Source organism: Suricata suricatta, chromosome 1 (assembly GCF_006229205.1).
Source record: "Suricata suricatta isolate VVHF042 chromosome 1, meerkat_22Aug2017_6uvM2_HiC, whole genome shotgun sequence".
NCBI classification, from domain to species: domain Eukaryota; kingdom Metazoa; phylum Chordata; class Mammalia; order Carnivora; family Herpestidae; genus Suricata; species Suricata suricatta.
The window spans coordinates 86,303,124-86,322,673 of record NC_043700.1 but is presented as its reverse complement, the minus strand read 5'-3'; the positions used below and the strand labels follow the sequence as shown (position 1 = coordinate 86,322,673).

General features: G+C 36.1%; 1 protein-coding gene across 1 annotated transcript; it reads right to left on the bottom strand.

Moving 5' to 3' along the window:
- Positions 1 to 17,848: 17,848 nt before the first annotated feature.
- Positions 17,849 to 19,045, bottom strand: PABPC4L (poly(A) binding protein cytoplasmic 4 like). Its single transcript, XM_029914915.1, has one exon. It carries the CDS (start codon positions 19,043 to 19,045, stop codon positions 17,933 to 17,935), a length of 1,113 nt encoding a protein of 370 aa, XP_029770775.1. The 3' UTR covers positions 17,849 to 17,932.
- Between the last annotated feature and the right edge of the window lie 505 nt (positions 19,046 to 19,550).

The following is a 19,550-nucleotide window of genomic DNA, read 5'->3' as shown; positions in this document are numbered from 1 at the left end:
GAGAGAAATGTGTTGAATTTTACTTTTGTTAAAAAGCAGTTACCTACTGTAGCTGCTATTCAGTGAAAGTCATTGTATTGCTTACATAAGAATTCATGACCAGTATAGTTTCACAGAGAAATATTTTTTACCTTTGTAAAATTATAATTTTATTATTTTGTAGTCTCTTTGGTCTAAGATTTTTATTTTCAAATATCCAGATTTAACCTGTACTTTCTTTCAGTTGCATTTGAATAGTACACATCAGTGCATCTTTTTTATTTTTATAACTTTTTAAGTTTGGTTTATTTTTTGGCATAATTTTTAGCCTTAAATAAGAAAGTATTTTTTTCCTACTGGTGATATAGGCCCATTTACTTGTTGCTCAATTGATATATTTAGCCTCTAATTTGTTTTATTTTTAAAGCTTTGTTTACACCCAGATATATCAATTTGTGGTTATTTATTGTCTCACCATATATTTATAAAGATTTATAAAGATTTGTAGTTTTAGATTCATGGTTACTTTTATACTAATGTTTATTTAGAATATTCTTGGTCTTCCCACTTTTTTGGCTTTTATCCATTATTCTCGTCTATGACCAATATTGAATTGAATTCAAAACTTTTTCTTCCTCATCTCCCTTTATCTCCAAATCCAATTTGAAGTAATGCCTCTTACTCCTAGTTAATACTATAAGGCAGTTAGTGACATGATCTACTTTCTACACACTCTTTCAATTTGCTGAACCACTTTTAATTGTGTTACTTTATCTAAAATTTCAGACCATTTAACTTGCACGTGTTGTATTGGTGTTCCTTATGATTATCACTTCTTATAAATAAATATATATTCAATGTTTATCACCATTTTAAGCTGATATCCTTAATTATTTTCATTTTCTAAAAATAATTTTCTAGTTAATTTCCTCAGGAAGTACTTATGGGAACAGTATTCCCTGAGTTCTGTCATGTTCTTAAAGTTTGTACGTGGTTTTCAGACTAGAAGGTCAATTTAGATGGTTTATCGTTTGATCATAGTTGTTTCCCTTAGATTCTTACATGAATTACATGGTTCTTTGGCACAGAACTTCACTGCTGAAAATTAAGGTCAATTTGATGTTTTTCCTTTTTAAGTCAGTTAATCTTTATATCTAAATGGCTTTATTCACCAATTCATGAATGTTATCTAACAAATAGAAAGAAGCTCCAAAGAGTTGTACAAAATGGAAGGCTTTTAAAAACAGAAAGGGGATAAGGAAAACAGTGTATTGTTTTGGGTGCCTTACTGTTGAGGATTGAAAGAATGTATCAAGTGGGTATCCTCACCCATGCTGATTTGGTAATTCCAGGTCAACTTGTTAAAGGTTACAATTCAGGGGTAGGCTGAAATTCAGATTAGATATTAAGTCTTGGTTTGCTGTTGGTGGGCTTAGCTCAAATGACTCTGTTTTGGGTCCATTGTGTCTTTTTTAACAATTTCCCCTCTTTTGATAAGACTCTCAGTTTAAGAAGTCATCAAAATTAAGGCATTCCACACCACTCTCAGGTAGTGCTCTGTAGTTCTTACAGCTTTTACTGAACTTCATTGTCATATTCACAAGTTATGCTGCGGGTTTTTTTTTTTTTCCTTCTGAATCTTTGTGGCATTTCACAAGTTATGACTTCAGGCTCACAAGTTTTAGTCAGTTATTTACTTCATTCCTTTTTTGGCATTCCATTCTCAGGGAACTCATTTGCTTGATGGTTAGTGGCTGTCAACATGCATTTAAAACTTTTGAGAGAATACAATGCATTTAGTAGACACTATGATTATTACAAGGAGGATAACGCTCAATGACTGGAGTGCACTTTGGAGCTATGGTGCTCAAGAACCAAATCAATGAAAATCAAGTAAGTAAGTGGCTTGCTCAGTGATCTCTTGTAACCAAATTTCTACCAACTCAGAAGTATTAGTCCAGGTGCAGCAGGTAGTGTTGGCCATAGCACAAATACCTCACTGCTCAACTGAAAGATAATCAAGGGCTTTTCTATTAGCAAGAATCTTGGCCACAGAGTCTAAGGATTTGGCCGGGGTGGGGAAGGGGGCAAGGGGCATAGTTATTATCTTAGCAGCAAATTCTGCAATATTTTCAAGAGTTACAGAGAAGTTCCTAATCATAGTCCATTTATATTTACTCCTAACCAAGGTAGTAGGACTCTGCCAAAGTAGGTGAATCCTGAACCAGGAAATCCTCTTTTCATTAAGTCTTTTCTAACTTTATGATGTAAATTCAAGGGATTTGACCAATGAATTCTTTTAGTTTATTTGTGAACAGTTAGGGGCACAGCTGAACAACCTAAGAGGCATTGCCCAGTTATCCATGAAATATCCAGGCATTCACAAGTCCAAGGAAAATGATAATCACCACAAGGATAAACCCTGTGGACAAAAACCATTCCTGATAAGGTGGTATTATTAATGGATTCATTCATAAGGATTATTTTATTTGTTTGTTCAAACCAGGGATCAATTAGGTTTTCAGTGCATTCAGAAAGTAAGTCTCCCAACCTGAAATAAAGAGTTATTCTAAATGCGTTGCAAAGATGGGTGCTGCTATTCAAGTTGTTTTGTGATTAGGGGAATAATTGATTTAGATAATCATGGGAAACTGGGGATGGAATGTACTTTCATATAGGCATTTGTGTTAGTTAAGCAATAGCAGTTATAATTAGGGAAAGGAAAAAAAGCATTGGATATTCTGTTCATAAAAGTTGAACTCAGAAAGAAATTTCTGAGAGCTGTCAATCATAGTTTATGGGGCCACTGGGAATTGATGAGAAATTAGTCACAGGGAGGACAAGAGGGGTGTCTAGCATCAAGGATAGTTTGGAAACTTGGATTACAGATTAAGTAGACTGTAAGGTTATCTCTCTTAGCAATGGTCTAGGAGATACAGATGAGAGTATCATCTATCCAGGCCAATGCCAGAGAGGAGAAAAGAAAAAGAAGAAGAAAGGACCTTATGTTTAGTTAAATATAATGAAGTTTTGATCTGGCATCGTGGGTGGAAGCAATCCATACCAATGAGAAGCTTCTTCTCTTCCTTTTCTATTTGATTTGGAAGTCTCCAGTGTCTGTATAGGACTACATGTCATACAAAGCCTTCCTTAGCCGTGAGATGCACACCCAAGGCTCAGTGCCTTCTAGTTTTGTAGCAGTGTCAGTGGCCAGAAGCCCTTGGAAAGGTCCCTTCCAACATGGTTTAAAGGCTTTCTTCTTTTGGTATGGTTTCCAAAATACCCAGTCACCAGGCTCCAGACTATGACTAACAGGATCCTTTGAATTGGGTTGCAGCAAGTCTTCTTCAACCTGCCGATAATATGCTTTGACATAAGATATTAAAGACTTACAGTAGCTGGCCATATTAGCACTGCACAGTAAAGGATCAGCAAAAGGTTGTATTTCAATAGACACTGGAGTGCTGTAACTACTTCATGTGGAGTGAGTTTATGTTTCCCAAAGGGGGTCTGTGAGCAGTTGGCAAGGCCAGAGGCAATACCTTAGGCCAAGGGAGTCCAGCAGTTTCAGCAGGTTTAGAGATTTTGAGTTTGAGGATCTCATTAGTTCTCTCAACCTTGCCTGATAATTGAGGGTGATAGTGACAGTGATGATTACAAGAAGTTTGTAAGGTCTTTGCTAAGGCTTCTGTAATGTGTTCACTAAAGTGAGTGCCTCAATCACTGGAGTCTGTGGAAGGTATACCAAGTGGGGAACACATTTTCTAAAAGTTTCTCTGCCACTGTAAAAACATCAGCCTTCCAGCAGGGGAAGGCTTTGACCTACCCAGAATCCATACACACAATATCAAGAATACATTGGTAATCCATTCTAAGTGGCAGTTGAATGAGAGCCGATTGTAGGTGTTCAAAGAAGCCTGAGGAAGGTTTGGCACAGAAAACACTTTTTGCAAGTTTATGGACCCGACTGACCACATGTGGTGGTGAACAATTTTCACATTTTTAAAGGAGTTCTCCACCAATGTTTATTCATAATTTGAGTCATCTTAAATGCACCGCAGTAGGTGAAGGTATGTCAACACCAAAAGATGGGGTTTTCCAAGGAACTGGGAAGAAACAAGCCTTCTTGAGTTTCCCATGGTCCCACTGCTCATTGACCTTTAACCCTTGTTTTGCTTTCCTTGACTTCTCTGATTCAGAAGTCAACTATTGCCACGTTGTAAGGATATCAGAGTGACAAAAGTCTGGCAACACGAGGTCATTTTTTGCAAAAGCAGAATGGAATTCAATCACATTTGCTAGAGTCTTCATAGATTCTTTACTGCTGTCTTTGCATGAAAGTCGGATAAGGCATTCTCCTGACACTCAGGTTTAGTCTTTCAGGAATAGGCCTCAATTTTGATGACAGCAATTTCAGAAGATAAGAGAATAATTTGTTGTCTATTTTTGGTATAAGAAAACCCCTTTGTTTCTAAAACATCCCCAAATTATAGACGACTCCAATGGCATATCAGTATAAATATTAATGATTAGTCTTTTTGATGATTGGAATGTTCTGGTAAGAGCTGAGACTCTATTTGTTGGACTGATTTAGTTCATGTAATATTTCCCTTCTCAAGTAGTTCATGTTGGGTAGTAGCAGCATACTAGCAATTTTCTAAGTAACAGCTTAGAAATCCTCTTTCTCATTTTTCTAATATGACCCACCAACAGAAATGATTAGATCAAGATTAGTCAAAGGCATGTCTTGTAAATCAAGATGTGGTGTCACAAAATAGGATATTATTATCTCACAGTTATGGGTCTGGCCTTCATCAGGCAAGGGTAGCAATATAACAGGGTTTAGAATGTTGCAACATTAATGATGGAGATTAAATGGTGAAAGCAGAAGGATCCCATAGGAAGTTAGTCTGCTTGCAGAGAAAAGTTGAGTCACTTCACAGTTAAAAGGACTTTTGGACAGTGTGTGGAGTTTACAAGTAAATACCATTTTCTAGGGTTAAATCCACTGAGTCTTCTATTAATTTTGAAGCGGCAGCTCTATAGCCTTAAAGCAGGTTGGATATGTACAAACAACTGAATTAAGTGGTGTACTATAATAAGTAATAGGCCTGTGTTTATTACCATGTTCTTGTGTTAGCATTCCCAGGGTTTGGTTGTCTCTTTCATGCACAAATAAGGTGAAAGGTTTTGAATGGTTAGGTAACTTTGGGGCAGGCAGTTCTTTTAACACTTGTTTTAGTCTTACAAAAGTCCTGGCCATGTTTCTCTTCCCAGGAAAGAGGTTCAGGGACTGAGATTTTAGTAAGCAAATAAAGAAACATTAGGAACCCCTGGTCTGCAGTAGCTAGCAAGACCTAGAAATCCAAGAAGCTGTTGCTTAGCTGTGGGCTTGGGAAATTCTTAGATGAGTTTAATTCTTTTTGGGGATATCTGGAATCCTTTAGCACTTAGATTATGGCCTGGGTAGTACAATGTCTCAAAGCAATTGTAATTTTTCTTTAGCTACTTTGTTTCTGTTAAGTGTTGTATCAAATAAATTGAATCCTTTATGGATCAGTAACTGAGTTTTGGGAGACACTGTCTACATATCATAAAAGGGTTGATTTGGGGGGAATTGGGTGGTATTTAAACCTTGGTGGAGTACTTGAGAGCAATAAAGAAAAGGCCTCAGTGAACTTGTGAGTCCTGGCTATCCAGGTATATTGCTGATTGTTCTTAGTAAAGGCGAATGGATATTAGCTGTTAGGGCCTCAGGGGATGCTGAGAAAGGCTGAACAAAGGTCTATAACAGTGAACCATTGTGAGTGTGTAACAAAAAGCTTTTCAGCTCTGGAAGAGCTGGAAAATAAGGAGATGATTATCTTCTTCATAGCTCTCAAGTCCTAGACAAATCCCCACATTAGGTTTTTGGGCTGGGATGGCTGGTGTTAGAGGGGCTACTGAAGAGTGAACTCCTAGACTGTTAGGTTTTCCATTATTGGTGTGAAGTTCTGGATAGCCTCAGGCTTTAATGGAATTGAGGTAATGTGGGAAGAGGTTTAGTTATATCTAAGTTTTTATAGGTTCTTCATTTTTATTCCTGCTATATCAGTATAAGAAATAGCCTACAGTTTTCTTAGTCATCTTGATTAAATTAGTGGACTTTTGTTGGAATTCTTTCTCTTCTATCAAGGGCTGATTGTAAGGAAAATGAAAGTTCAGATCCAGATTGGTCAGGAACTCTAAGGTAAGGTTTCCACTGGAGGCAGAATATATTGGCCCTTGTTAATGTAGAAAGGTCTCTACCTTTATAGGCTGGGGCTGTATCACATAGCAAAAAAGAATGTTTTTCCGTAAAAAGCGTCAGAGTCATTTGTTGAATCAGAAATTTTCTCAGAATTTTACTAGCTAGCTTCACTATGGAAACCTTTTCACTCTGAAGGAATTTTTGAAGGATTTGTTGTCCTATGAGAGTGAAATTTAAAGTAGTGAGTGTAGCTCTTATATCTACTATAATTTGGCAAGGGTTCCCATTTATTTTAATTTTAGTCCCCCCTTAACTGCTTATGGGAATTATTGGGATCAGTTTACAGAAGGACCCCTCAAAATCCCATCATCTCCAGGAGAGGCTCATATGGGGGTTCTTCTTTAGGGGTAGATATGAGGGCATTCAACTCTGTATGAACTGAAGAATTTGCACAGGACTTTGAGAACAGTCCTCAGTGTCTAATCAACTACAAATCAGTTATCAATCTGTGGGCCAGTGTTTTGGTGATGGATCCCTAGGGGGTGCAATGGGAGAGGCCCAGGGTTAACCTAGCCTCTGGCTTTGAAGCTGTTGTAGTTGTAAGGTCAGTCATTTGGTGGTCTTTCGTTTATGATCTTGTTCCAAAATCCTTTCAAAGTGTCCAGCTATGGTCATGTGTTTAGTCAGGCTGGTGGTCTCCCATCCTGTTTTCTGCCTTTTATCAACCCACTAACCTATTTACAAAGGGCACATCTGGAATGCCATAGGAAGAGAGCTTTCAAATGGGCTTGAAGTCTGACACAGGTTCATCTTTCTTTTGTTTGAATGTTTAAATAATAAACCCATCAGTGTGGGCAGGCAAAGTCCTTTCAGGGTATCTAAGAATGGTCTGTAAAATATTAGTTGTTATTCTGAGAGTTTTTGTCCATAAGGGGGCCATGTTGAAGAGTGAGGATTTCAAATATCCTCAGGGTTTTGCCATTTTGCTTCCTGCATCAATTTTGGGGCTTCACCAGATCCTGCCAGCATATGCTCAAGTTGACAAAGGTCTATCAGCCCAAGATCATTGGCTCTGACAATGACTCTACATTCTTCAGAAAATTTGGGGGGATCCGTCTTGGGTTTAGGAAATTCTTTAACCATGGCCTTTTGTTCACTCTTTGACCAAAGAGTAAAAGATATCTGAAGAGGGTTGCCTGCAACCTCAGGCAGCTTTATTTTATAAGGTAATTATTTAATAGTCTCTTCTGAGTGGAAACGTAGTTCAGACAGAAAATTAGTAAAAAAAAAAAGTGAGCACTGGGTAAAGGAGCATAGAGAGGAAAAATAAGAGTTACAATAGTCTTATTGCTTTTGTGGTAGGTACTTTTTGCATCTTTATTTTTTCTTTGTACTTTTGCAACAAATCTTTAAAATAGTCTGTTTTGGAGTCTTGAAGGCTTTAGGAATCTTCTTCATACCAATAAAAATAGGTATCCCATTCTATTTATTTAATACAGGAATCTTTGCTTTCAAGTGCACTTCTTAAATAGATAATCTCATCTAATTGGGATGTTCTCCATAATGGCCATTGTAATTCGAGGTTGTTTTTAGTAAGATTTTGCCATTTTTTGCAGATATTTATAGCATTGGAGACCATAATCCTTACACATAAAATAAGCAAGGTTGACTCTTTGGAGTATAAGGATCTCATTGCTTTTTTGTCTTCTTTCTTCCTCTTTTTTTAAAGCTAAGTCTTTGGGTCTTTCAGAACCAAACTAATACTTAAGGGACATGTGCCATTGGGTTGGGGATCCTGTGGTGTTTTACAGGATATCCTTTTGTGCAGAAATATTCTTAAGGTTGGCAGGTGACCTACTGTCAATCTGACCCATTTGGTGACCACCTTATAGGAGTCTTAGAGTTAGTTGAAAGCTGTTTTAACAACGTTTTAGTGTTCAACCCATGCTCACCAACTTTTATAGTCTTTTTTTTTTTGCCTTTCAAAATTACTATTAGCAGTAACTTTTATCTACACAGAACAAGACAAACAAACCTGTGTACATTAACATGCCAGCAGTAACTAAGGGATGTAACTGGCCTCGCCAGGAGAAGGCCCTGTGCACAACACCAAAAATTCCCCAGTGTGGCAGTTAGGGATAAGAATTGGATGGGCAGACACCAAAGAATTTGCAAACGAATTGCAAATAAATGGGAACTGCCCCTGTCACCAGCAACTCCCAACACAGAAGGTGGAGAATGATTCCAAACAAATGGGGAACTGTATACTAAGTTGCTAGCACTTCCCCACATAAAATGTGAGTACAGAACCAAGAGTGGGGTTTGCAGTCAAATGGGGGAGTTGCTGTCTGAACTACTAGCGGTTCCCTAAGAAGAATAAGAATTTCAATCAAATAGGGACCTGACTGGAAAGCCAATTAGACTGGGAGCTCAATGCAAAGAGGGCAGATCTCAGAGCCAAGCGGAAATTAACCATGGCCCTTGGAAACAAGAAAAAGGGTTGTGGGCACCATGGCTGTGTTTCTCATTGTCATCAAAGCTGTGGGAAGTCTCCTTCTGTCCCGCTGCTGTCACCAAATCTGTTAAAAAGCAAAATTCAACTAAGTAAATGTGAATATCTATTTGGCTTTACTCTAAAATTCATGAATCAGGCAGCATCTCATCTAACAAATAGAAATTAATTCTGAAGAGCTATACAAAATAGAAGTATTTTAAAAGCAGAAAGGAGACAAGACAATGAAAGTAGTGTATTGTTTCAGGCAAGGTCGCCTTCCTTTGGAGGATGGAAGAGGGTCTATCAAGTGGATGACCTCACTAGTGCAGAGTAGGTAATTCCAGATCAACTGGCTAAAGGCTTAAATCCTTAGAGAGGCTGAAATTCCAGTTAGCTTAAGTATGAAGTCTTGGTTTGCTGATGTGGAGCTAATGACTCCATTTGGGGCCTGTTGTCTCTTTTTTAAGAACACTAAATCCAAAGAAAGTAAAGGAAGGAAATAAAAAAGAATTAAAGCAGAAATAAGTAAAACACAATACAAAGAACAAAATTGAAAAATAATTGAGAAAACTAATGAAACCAAAAGTTGATTCCTTTAAGAGGTCAACAAAATTAGTCAATCAATATGCCCAAGAGAATTACACATTTACAGTAAAGTTTGCACACAAATGTCACAACAATATTCTTCACATCAGCCAGAAGTAGAAACTATACAAGTGTTTAACAAGTGATGAATGGATAAACGGAATGTGGAATGTTATTCATCCACAAAAAGGAAGTTAGTACCAACCCATGCTGCAACATGGATAGAACTTAAACTACTGAGCTACGTGAAAGAAGCCAGGGACAAAAGATCACATATTGTATGTATCACCATTTACATGTAATGTTCAGAACAGGCAGATCCTTATCTACATATATTAGATTATGGTTGCTAGGTGCTGGAAGGAGGAGAGAATAGGGAATGACTGCTAATGGATGCATGGGGTTTCTTTTTGAATGATGAAAATGTTCTGGAATGGGATAATGATGATGTTGAACAACTTTGTAAGTACACACAAAAACCTGAAGTCCACACTTGGAAATTTTAAATTTCATAGTACATGAATTAAAGCTCAAAAAAAAAAAAAAAGAAAAAGACATCTATGATCATTTTCACAGCTGCATTATTCACTTATGCTCCCTATAGGAGGGAGTAGGAGGGTGTAGGTAAAGTTCTGTTTCCTTACTTGAGTAGTGATCACATAAATCAACTTACTGTTGTATTATTCATCAAGTTATATGCTTAAAATTTCTACATTTTTCTATATGCACATTGTATTTTAATACAGATTTAAAATAATTTATAAAACTAACTAACTAAATATCTTTTATCAATATGTAGATTTTCCCCTAGCCTTACTCACCCACACTTTCTTAGGTCAATGTGCTGCTATGTGCATACTTCCTCACACCACACCCAGAAGCATATTTGGCAAGATGTAATTATTTGCTGCTGAACGTTATTTCTCTACCTCATACTTCTTCTCAAGGACTTAGAACATCCTTTACTTTTTGGCAGCCTAGTTTCCATCTAGTGTTCCTTCTAGAATAAAATCTGATCTCCCACAAAAGAAGCCTGTCCATTCTATATTGTAAAACATGAAAAGGCATAGGTAGGGAAAATAATGAGCATTTGTTTAAAAAAATAATAAAATATTTAAAAATACCATTCTAAATGTTTGAAGGTGAGCTTCTCTGACCTTTTCAAAAGACTTGCTTTTTTCTCCCTGTAACACTATGCCATGTGGTCTAATTTCAGAAAAGTTTCTGCTGCCTCTGTAGTGTAACATTCTATTCAGAGCCTTCCTTGACCCTTGTGAGGAAAAAATAAAAAAGAAAAGAAAAAGATCTCTTCTTTCCTTTGATCTTGCAATAAATCTCCCTCATCATTTTTTTTTCATAAACCAGTTGGAAGATTGCTTTTACCCTTTGCAATAGACAGCACACTATCTGATAAAAAGTTAAAGCTTTCAATGAGGCAGGGATTAACTGCATACTCTAAAGAAGCTGAAATAAGACCAGTTTATTTCCAGCATGTGGACTTAGGGAAATAGTAGCATAAGAAAAGGATTAAAAAATGCACAGGGACCAAAGAATGCCAGGTCTTGTTGACCATAGTAAAGATTTACACCTGACTTGAAGAGTCATGGAAGGCCATGATGAAGAGCATGACATGATCAAATTTGCATTTGCGAGTCACCTTTTGGTGCAAATCAAAATAAACCTGAGAATAAAATAAGATTACCACATAACCTAGGTGCCAATTGCTTTTCACCAATTGTAATCTATACAGTTGTAAAGCTAAGAATTTACTCTGACAAAGAATGCCACTAATTGTATTACTATACAATGTAAATGTCATTTGTATAAATGTAAATTTAATATAAATTGTAAAATATTAGTGAACAGTGAATAGATTATCATTTCTAACACTTCCCTTGCTATTTTGGTAAAATAGAGATGTGTCAAAATGGTCTGGTTATGATTCTAATATTTGTCTTGCATTGAAATTGAGGCACTTCTTTGATTAACAAAAACTTTCTGGAATTACTATTATAAAGGCTCCCTTTAATTTCAAGGATCTAGGATTGGCACTCTATCAAACTGTGGTTCATTGGAATACCACTGGCACATGTACAAAAATAAAATGAAATATAAATCAAAATTGTGATTCACTATAGACTCTCAGATATGGTTTCCCGAGATAAGAAAATCCCAATGTAAATACCAAACTAAACACACACACACACACACCCCACAGTGAATCATGACTAATATTCACTCTACATTATACCCACTATTTCAGTGACATTGCCTTCAGAATCAAATGTGCTATTAGTATTTACAGAACTTCAAGCTGAGTATATTTTTGATATCTAAGTGATGTAAATATAAATGGGCTAATAAAATCTGATTCAATATCATTGTACAAACTGCCAATATTTCTCAGAAGCTAAGAATTTTCTTTACTATGACAAAAAATGCCACTAATAGAATATTTTTTCTTCTGCTTGATGGGCTCAATTGTTTCATTCAGGGAATTTCAGTATACTTTAGAGAATTCTGTGAACATTAATATAAGACATGACCATGAGACAAAACTAACACAGAGCTATAAATATTTCCTCTGAAATATTTCCACTGAGCAAACCTGCAGAGTAATCTGACCTTACATTCAAATCTATATGTAATTATAACTCACAATTTAGCATATCTGTATTTTTTTTCAAATCTAAATGCAATTGTAACTCAGAATTTAGTACAGCTGTATTTTTTTAAATATAGGTTGCAGGGTTAAAATGAGTGAAAATTATACCACATTCGTGTATACAGAAATAAATATATTGAAAAGCTGTGGGTAAGTCCAATTTTGTTAATTCCTATAATTTAAGTGTACCACATGACCTAATAAATATTTTAGTAAAGCAAAATAGCACCTATTAATTTATCTTTGTGGTTAAGATAGTTTTATATATTGGAGCCATTTTACTGGCACATAATGTTTTAGATTTTTCCCAAGATTTATTCATTACATTGTCAGTAGGAACTTTCTTTAAAATTCTTTATATAGAATATATAAAGTTGGTGATATGGGAATATCTGAGATATTGTGGATCTGTTTGTAGACCACTGTAATAAAGTGATTGTCACAATAAAGTGAATCAAACAATTTTCTTGTTTTCTCAGTGCATATAAAAGTTATGTCACATTATACTATAGTCTATTAAGTTTGCCACGGCATCATATGTAAAATACAATGTACATACCTTAGTTTAAAAATACTTTATTGTTTAAAAAAATGCTAACCACCACCTGAGCTTTTAGCAAGTCATAAACAATGATCACAGATCACCATAACAAGTACAATAATAATGACATTGTAAATATTGCAAGAATTACCAAAATATGACTCGGCGATATGCAGTGAGCAGATCCTGTTGGAAAAGTGGCACCTATAGACATGTTCAATACAAGGTTGCCACAAACCTTGAATTTGAAAGAAAAAAGAAACATAGTATCTGCGAAGCACAGTAAAATGAGGTATGCCTGGATGCACAGTGAATTAAGTCTTCTCCCTCTGGTGGTATGATTCTAAAACATCAGCATGCATGAAAACATATTTGACTTAGACTACCTTATATTAAAATTCAAGAAACGAATACCTATTAAACGTAGATTTGTTTTGAAAAATTCTTGACCATTTCTAATCTGTTGACAATTATTTTTGGTGGAAACCCATTTGGGTGACTAAACTGAATCTGACCTTTTCAGTTAAAATCGTCAGCTGACGCTTAATTTAGACCTAATAGAGTATGATATGTAAAAACCTAAGTTCCATTACCAAACAAAAATGAATTTAATCTTATACAGAATAGATCATATAATTTGTTCCTTAAGATTGGACAATTTGAGGTAGAAAAAAATCTTTTGACTCATGTTGAAACTACTTGTTAGGAAAAATGGAATTTTAAGAATTGTTTGTAAGCAAAAGTTAAAAAAGGAAAAAGTCAATAAGTACTAAAATTCAAAATTAGATATAAATAATAAAAAAATATCGAGGGGTTATTGGATGCATACTCCTACATCCATTTCTACACTTGTATCTTCCTGTCATAAGGGCATTCTGTACAGAACTTGGAAAGTTGATTACTTCCTCAATTCCGGTGGCAGATCTTGTTTAATCTATATACAAATAATAGACAATGAGAACTGAAGAGGAAAGTTGTTAAAAAATTTCCAGGAAAGACATCACCTTCTGAATGCTGTTGTGTCTCAGTAGGACACGAATCCCTGCAGCCATCTTGCCATTTCCTGATGGTAAAGTTGAGATATGGAACGGGAAGAGCCAAGAGACTCCAAAGTGCCACGGAAGTCTTAGTATACTGTGCCTGAAGATATTTTAACTCTGAATATTTTGTTAGGTAAGAATTCCTTTTCTAGTGAGAGTTGTAATTTTCTGTCAGCTAAAGATATCATGAAAATATTTAATTTGCTCTACTTTTTAAAATGCAGATTTTTTAAAAAGGCTTTTTTTATCTACTGTTTTATCTACTTAATAAAGTTATACCATAAGAAGTATATTTTCTAAATACAAGCAATCTAATTCAATATCCTCAATTGAGGATTTTTAGCTGAATTTTATTTTAGCAACTAAATGCATAAATGTTTTAAAAAGTCAATTATTCCTCATGAAAACTTGGTCTTTATTAGTGGTTCTTCTTAACCATGGTTCCATAATTATAAAAACTGTAAAAAAAAGTATTATTTCATGTGGTGTTGGTCTTTTAAAACATGAAATATGAGTATCTTCATTTAAAAATGGAAGTTGTTTTCAGTTTACTCCTAAGAGAAACCTTTCTTAAGAAAATTAGAAATACTTAAATAAAAGATCATTTAGACATGCCTTTACCATTAAAGATTAAACCTTATTTGACCTTTTCTCAATGGATTTATAAAAACTATTAAGAACATGAAATTACCAATTCTAAACCACTTTAAAAACTTTATTTTTACTAATAGATTTTCATTTAAAAATATTTAAAATTAAAAAAATTTTATTTTATTTATTTTTTAATGTTTAATTTTGAGAGAGAGAGAGATAGAGAGAGAGACAGAGAGAGAATGAGTGGGGGAGGGGCACAGAGAAAGGGAGACACAGAATCTGAAGCAGGCTCGGAGCCGTCAGCACAGGGCCAAATGTGAGGCTCAAACCCAGGAACTGTGAGATCATGACCTGAGCTGAAGTCAGACGCTTAACCAACTGAGCCACCCAGGCGCCCCAAAATAATTTTAAAGTTTTAAATAAATGTTAGAAGGCACATTTATTTAATTGGCTGTGCATGCAAGCAGGCATCTGTACAACAAACTTGACAATGTGTGTGTAGAGGGAGGCAAGAATAGAGATGCTCAAGGCACCTATGTAAATTAGCTCTTACTGGAAGCTTATCAGAAAAGTAAAGATTCTTCTTAGTTATCAAGACACTTGCACATAATGATTAAATTGTCTTCAAAGAATGAACTTGCACTGCTAGCTAGCATTACTCGATAGTATCACACACACACAACATTGAGAAAGCAACAATTTATAAATTAATCAAGAAAATCCACGAGATTATATACTTTTGTAAATTGGCTAAGTCATTTCTTACAGTAAATATTAAAAATAAGCAAATTCTACTAAAATGGTAGAATATTGTGTCACAAAGCTACAGCTACAGTTCATCTAGACTCTGATCTTCTAATTCCTTGAGCGCATAGCACTTAGTTCCCTGATAGAATCTTAACAATCGATTTACAAGCATTATGAAATATTGTTCAAATATTTGAACACTTTGAGAGACTGGATTATTCAGAAAGAGGTGTCAAGCCTTGACACACCTACTCTACTACCCAGTCCTGTTGCCTAGTCTCCTTCTCAAAAACTCTGTGCTTTTGATGTAAATACTTCTCAACACAGTGATTCAGAGGCCCAGTGAATCAGAGCAGGCATAGGAGTGTCACATAGATTCTTACAGAAGGTAGGTATTTACCAAATGCATTAATAAAGATTGAAAAGCAAGACAATTTTAAAGGATTTACTATAGGCTGTGGATAAGATTCTCCACAGACAAAAGTCTTGCTTAGAAATTATTGAGAACATAAAACTCTGAAAGTAATAGAAGATACTACCTATTGATTGTGTGTGTGTGTGTGTGTGTGCAAATTTGAGTTGTTCAAAGTGTTCTGAACCACGACATCAAAGCTATCTAAGTGAATGACTGAAAATTCTGAGTTAAAAATTTAACTTTGGAAGGACCCTCAAAACTATGAATAAAGTGAAAATATTGGGAAAAAAACAGTCTAAAATTTTGTTCTTAATATGTAAAGAAATGTCATAAATCCACAAAAATAAAAAACAACCCAGAAGGAAAACAGACGAAGATTATGAAACATTAGTGCACAAATATGAAAACATATATGGCCAACAGATACAAGAAATGCTGTTTAACTTTTTGTAGTAATAAAAACAAAATAAAAGTAATCATGAAATATTCTGCTTTAGTATCATGTTGAAATTTGCTAACAACTTAAACTCATTTCTTCTGGGAGAATATGGAAATGGACAGCCCTCCACACTGTTAATGGAAATGTAAATGGCACAGATTTTCTGGAGAACATTTAGGCAATATTCATCAAAATTATTTTTTAAATTGCTGCTTTTAAACATTAATTCCAATGAATTATATATTATTGCAAGAAAATAATTGGATATATCAACATACACAAATTTGCAAGCTGTTTATGACAGAAGAAAAAAAGGGGGGTACAGGACCCAATCTAACAATCTTGATTGATACATGTGTATCAAGAGGGAATTCATTATATTTGGTACAAACATTGAAGGAATAAAACTCATCAAAATGATATAATTATTTGTGTATATGGAAGTTGACTATGGCATACTGTAAAATTAAGAAAATAATTTACAAAAGTTATACTATGATTCTACTTTTGTTAAATAATCTATGTGTATTGTTTAAAATTTGGGAAGATAATGCAACAAATTTTAACAAAAGATTTGTCTGCATAATGGTATTATATGTTGCTGTAATTTTCTTCATTTTCCATCATTTTTTCATTGTCTAAAAGAGACTTTTAACCTAGAAAATGTTCCATGAATAAACATATAGTTTATATGAAAATGAATAGAAATATATTTTCTCATTCTTTCATAGCTAAAGTATTGCCAAAGAAATTATTTTAACATATCTTTTGTATTGGTAATATAAGAAATGGAAAATTTGAGTATATAGTTACAGGAAACCTCTCAGCAGAGAAAAAAAATAAAACAGCAACAACAAGAACAACAAACCGATTCTCCAAACAGCTTCGATAAAACAGAATTCTGAAAGTAATGATTTAAATGTAAATAAATAACTCTCATCTCAGTTTCCAAGGTGGATTTCAAATAGCACATAATAAAAATCAATCTAATAAAACCCTTTTTAAAAAAGTATAAAACAAAGTTGAGTAATACAGATGAAAGGTAGGAGAGAAAGAGAGATCTGGAAACAGGACCAAAATAAAAATGATACTCAGAAATAGGCAAATTGATGTAATCTTAATTTGTCAGCAAATCAGTAAACTTTTGATAAATTGAAGCTAAAACTGAGTGTTAATTCAGTAGCAGTAACTGTCTAATAAAGATACATGAATTCATAAAAATAAAGAAACATACTTTTCTGAACCCTGAGATATCATTACATCGAACAATATAAAATACAGACTGAAAAACATCTGTTAAACACATGTCTATGTTCTCTCTATATGATTTTGATAATATTGGTGTCTGGTAAAAACGTAAGGCATAATACTAAGCTGTACACATATGAAAAGAATTAAGACAAGGCTAACTTTTTGTCACCTTAATTCATACAAGTTTATAACTTAAGGAATGTAGACATTTAAGTTTTACCACTTAATCCCAATTTTGATAACCAACAAGCCCTTGAATGACAGTCTATCAATGGAAGGAATAGCAAAATATCCTATAAATCGTACTTGTAGGCAACATTAAAAACCTCCATCATTAATTTTAGCCATTAGAAATACAATCATGTCAGTATACATATTGAAAAGAAATTCAGCTATTTCCTAGGACTTTAAACATTCAGAATGAAATTACATACTGAATTTATACTAGCAATTCTTAAACCTTTGGTCTCTTTTAAAAAATTTAGATGAGAAATTAGAAAATGTCTGTTTGTAAAAATAAATCACTTTGTGATTCTTAGGTATAAGAACTATTTTTAGCATATTTTCATAGAAGAAATTAAAAGCTAGTGATATGAAAATAAGAAAGAAAATATGATATGAACTCAAATCATTTCCTCACTGCAGATGGTTCAAAATGTAATAAAAATATATCTAATTATACTTATTGCTATGAATACTAAATCAAAGTCAGAATGATATACAATATTGTAATTAGAAGATGGGCCTCTGTAAAATGAATCAAGCTTCCAAGATTCAGTTATTTTTCCACAAAAGAAAAAATAGCTTTATATACAAAACCTTTTATCACAAAGTTTACTAGATTAAGCGACCATCAGCTGGGATCTGAAAGGTGCTGAGGCTACTTCAGGCAGGGATCGCTCTCATTCCCAGGGCTGCTGCAAACACTGGCTTCCTTGGCAAGGGCTTCTCTGCTAGGGCTTCTGGGCCAGGGCAATGTAGAGTGGCTTGGAGCCCAAGATGCGGCCATTCATCTCTGCCATTGCTTTCGTGGCCTCTTCAGGAGAAGAGAAGCAGATCAAGCCAAACCCTTTGCTCCGCCCTTCTTCCCGCATTATCTTGACTCTGCTAATTGATCCAAAGGAAGAAAATTCCCTCCACAGTTTTTCATCATCAATGGTGTCATCGAGGTTCTTAATATAGAGCTTCATGCCTTGGCACCTCCGGAATCTTTCCTGTTTCCGCTGCTCAAACATTTGCTTTAACTCAGCCTGTCGCTCTGATTTCTTTTGTGCCCGGCCTACAAAAAGCAGCTGTCCGTTTATATCCTTTCCATTCATTTCTTCAACGGCCTGTTTGGCAGCCTCGTGGCAATCAAAACTCACAAAGCCAAAGCCTTTGGATTTCCCACTGGAATCTGTCATCACCTTCACACTCAGGGTTTTGCCATATTTACTGAACATTTCCTTCAGTCTCTCATCATTTATCTCGTCTCCAAAGTTTTTGATGTAAACATTGGTGAACTCGTTGGCCTTGCTGCGGAGCTCGGCTTCCCGATCTTTACGGTTTTTGAATCTGCCAACAAACAGCCTGCAGTCCTTGAGCAGAGCTCCGTTCATCTCCTCGATGGCCCTGTCGGCTGCGATCTGGTTCTGAAAGTGCACAAAAGCATAGCCCCGAGATCCTTGATCATCACTCATCACCTTAGAGGACAGGATCTTCCCAAAAGCTGAAAAATGTTCATAAAGGGTTTTGTTATCAATAGATTTGTCCAGATTCTTGATGAACACGTTCCCGATGCCCGATTTCCTTAAGCAGGCATCGCGCTGAGACCACATGAGGCGGACGGGTTTGCCTTTTATCATGTCAAAGTTCATGGTGTCCAGCGCTCTCTGGGCATCGGCCAGCTTCAGGAAGTTCACGTACGCATAGCCCAGAGAGCGGCGGGTGACCAGGTCCCTGCAGATGCGGATGGACAGCACGGGCCCCACAGTGCTGAACTTTTTGAACAGCAAGTCCTCGGTGACGTCTGCATGGAGATCACCCACGTACAGCGACGCCTGGCGGTACTTCGCTTCCACGTTCATCTCCTGGCTCCTCCGCACCCTGAGCCTGTCCCTAGGGGCTCTCAGTGGGATTCCTGCAGGAGGGCCACCAGGCCACGGTTTGGGCCGCGCTCCTGCGTGGTGGCCCCAGGATCACCTCCTAGAGGCTGAGAGATGGGGGTTCGGGTACAGTTCCATCAGGTTAGTGCAACAGCCTCATCAACAAGCAGCACCCACCCCACCCCACCCCCGCCCTGCCCCCAACAACCAATTCTGCTCCACTTGGAAGATGGCAACAGAATTCTGAGCTCTCCAAGAAAGGCTGCTAGGTCCAGTCGCTCTTGGCCCAGCAATCTGTGAGAAATCTTCAAGTGCTGGGCCGGCCCCCGATCTCAGCGTTTTCCACAGACACTAGGGTTGCTGGTTTCTGAATAAAAATAGGCCTCGCTCAGGCTGCTATAAAGTTGCAGCCTCCGGGGGAAGAACTCCACAAGTGGCGTTCGAGGTGGCTGCCCTGGGCCGCGGCGCGTGGGCGCAGGGCGCGGGG

What these genes read in the sequence shown, in the direction of transcription:
- PABPC4L (XM_029914915.1), bottom strand. Translation starts at nt 19,045, where the DNA reads ATGAACGTGGAAGCGAAGTACCGCCAGGCGTCGCTGTACGTGGGTGAT.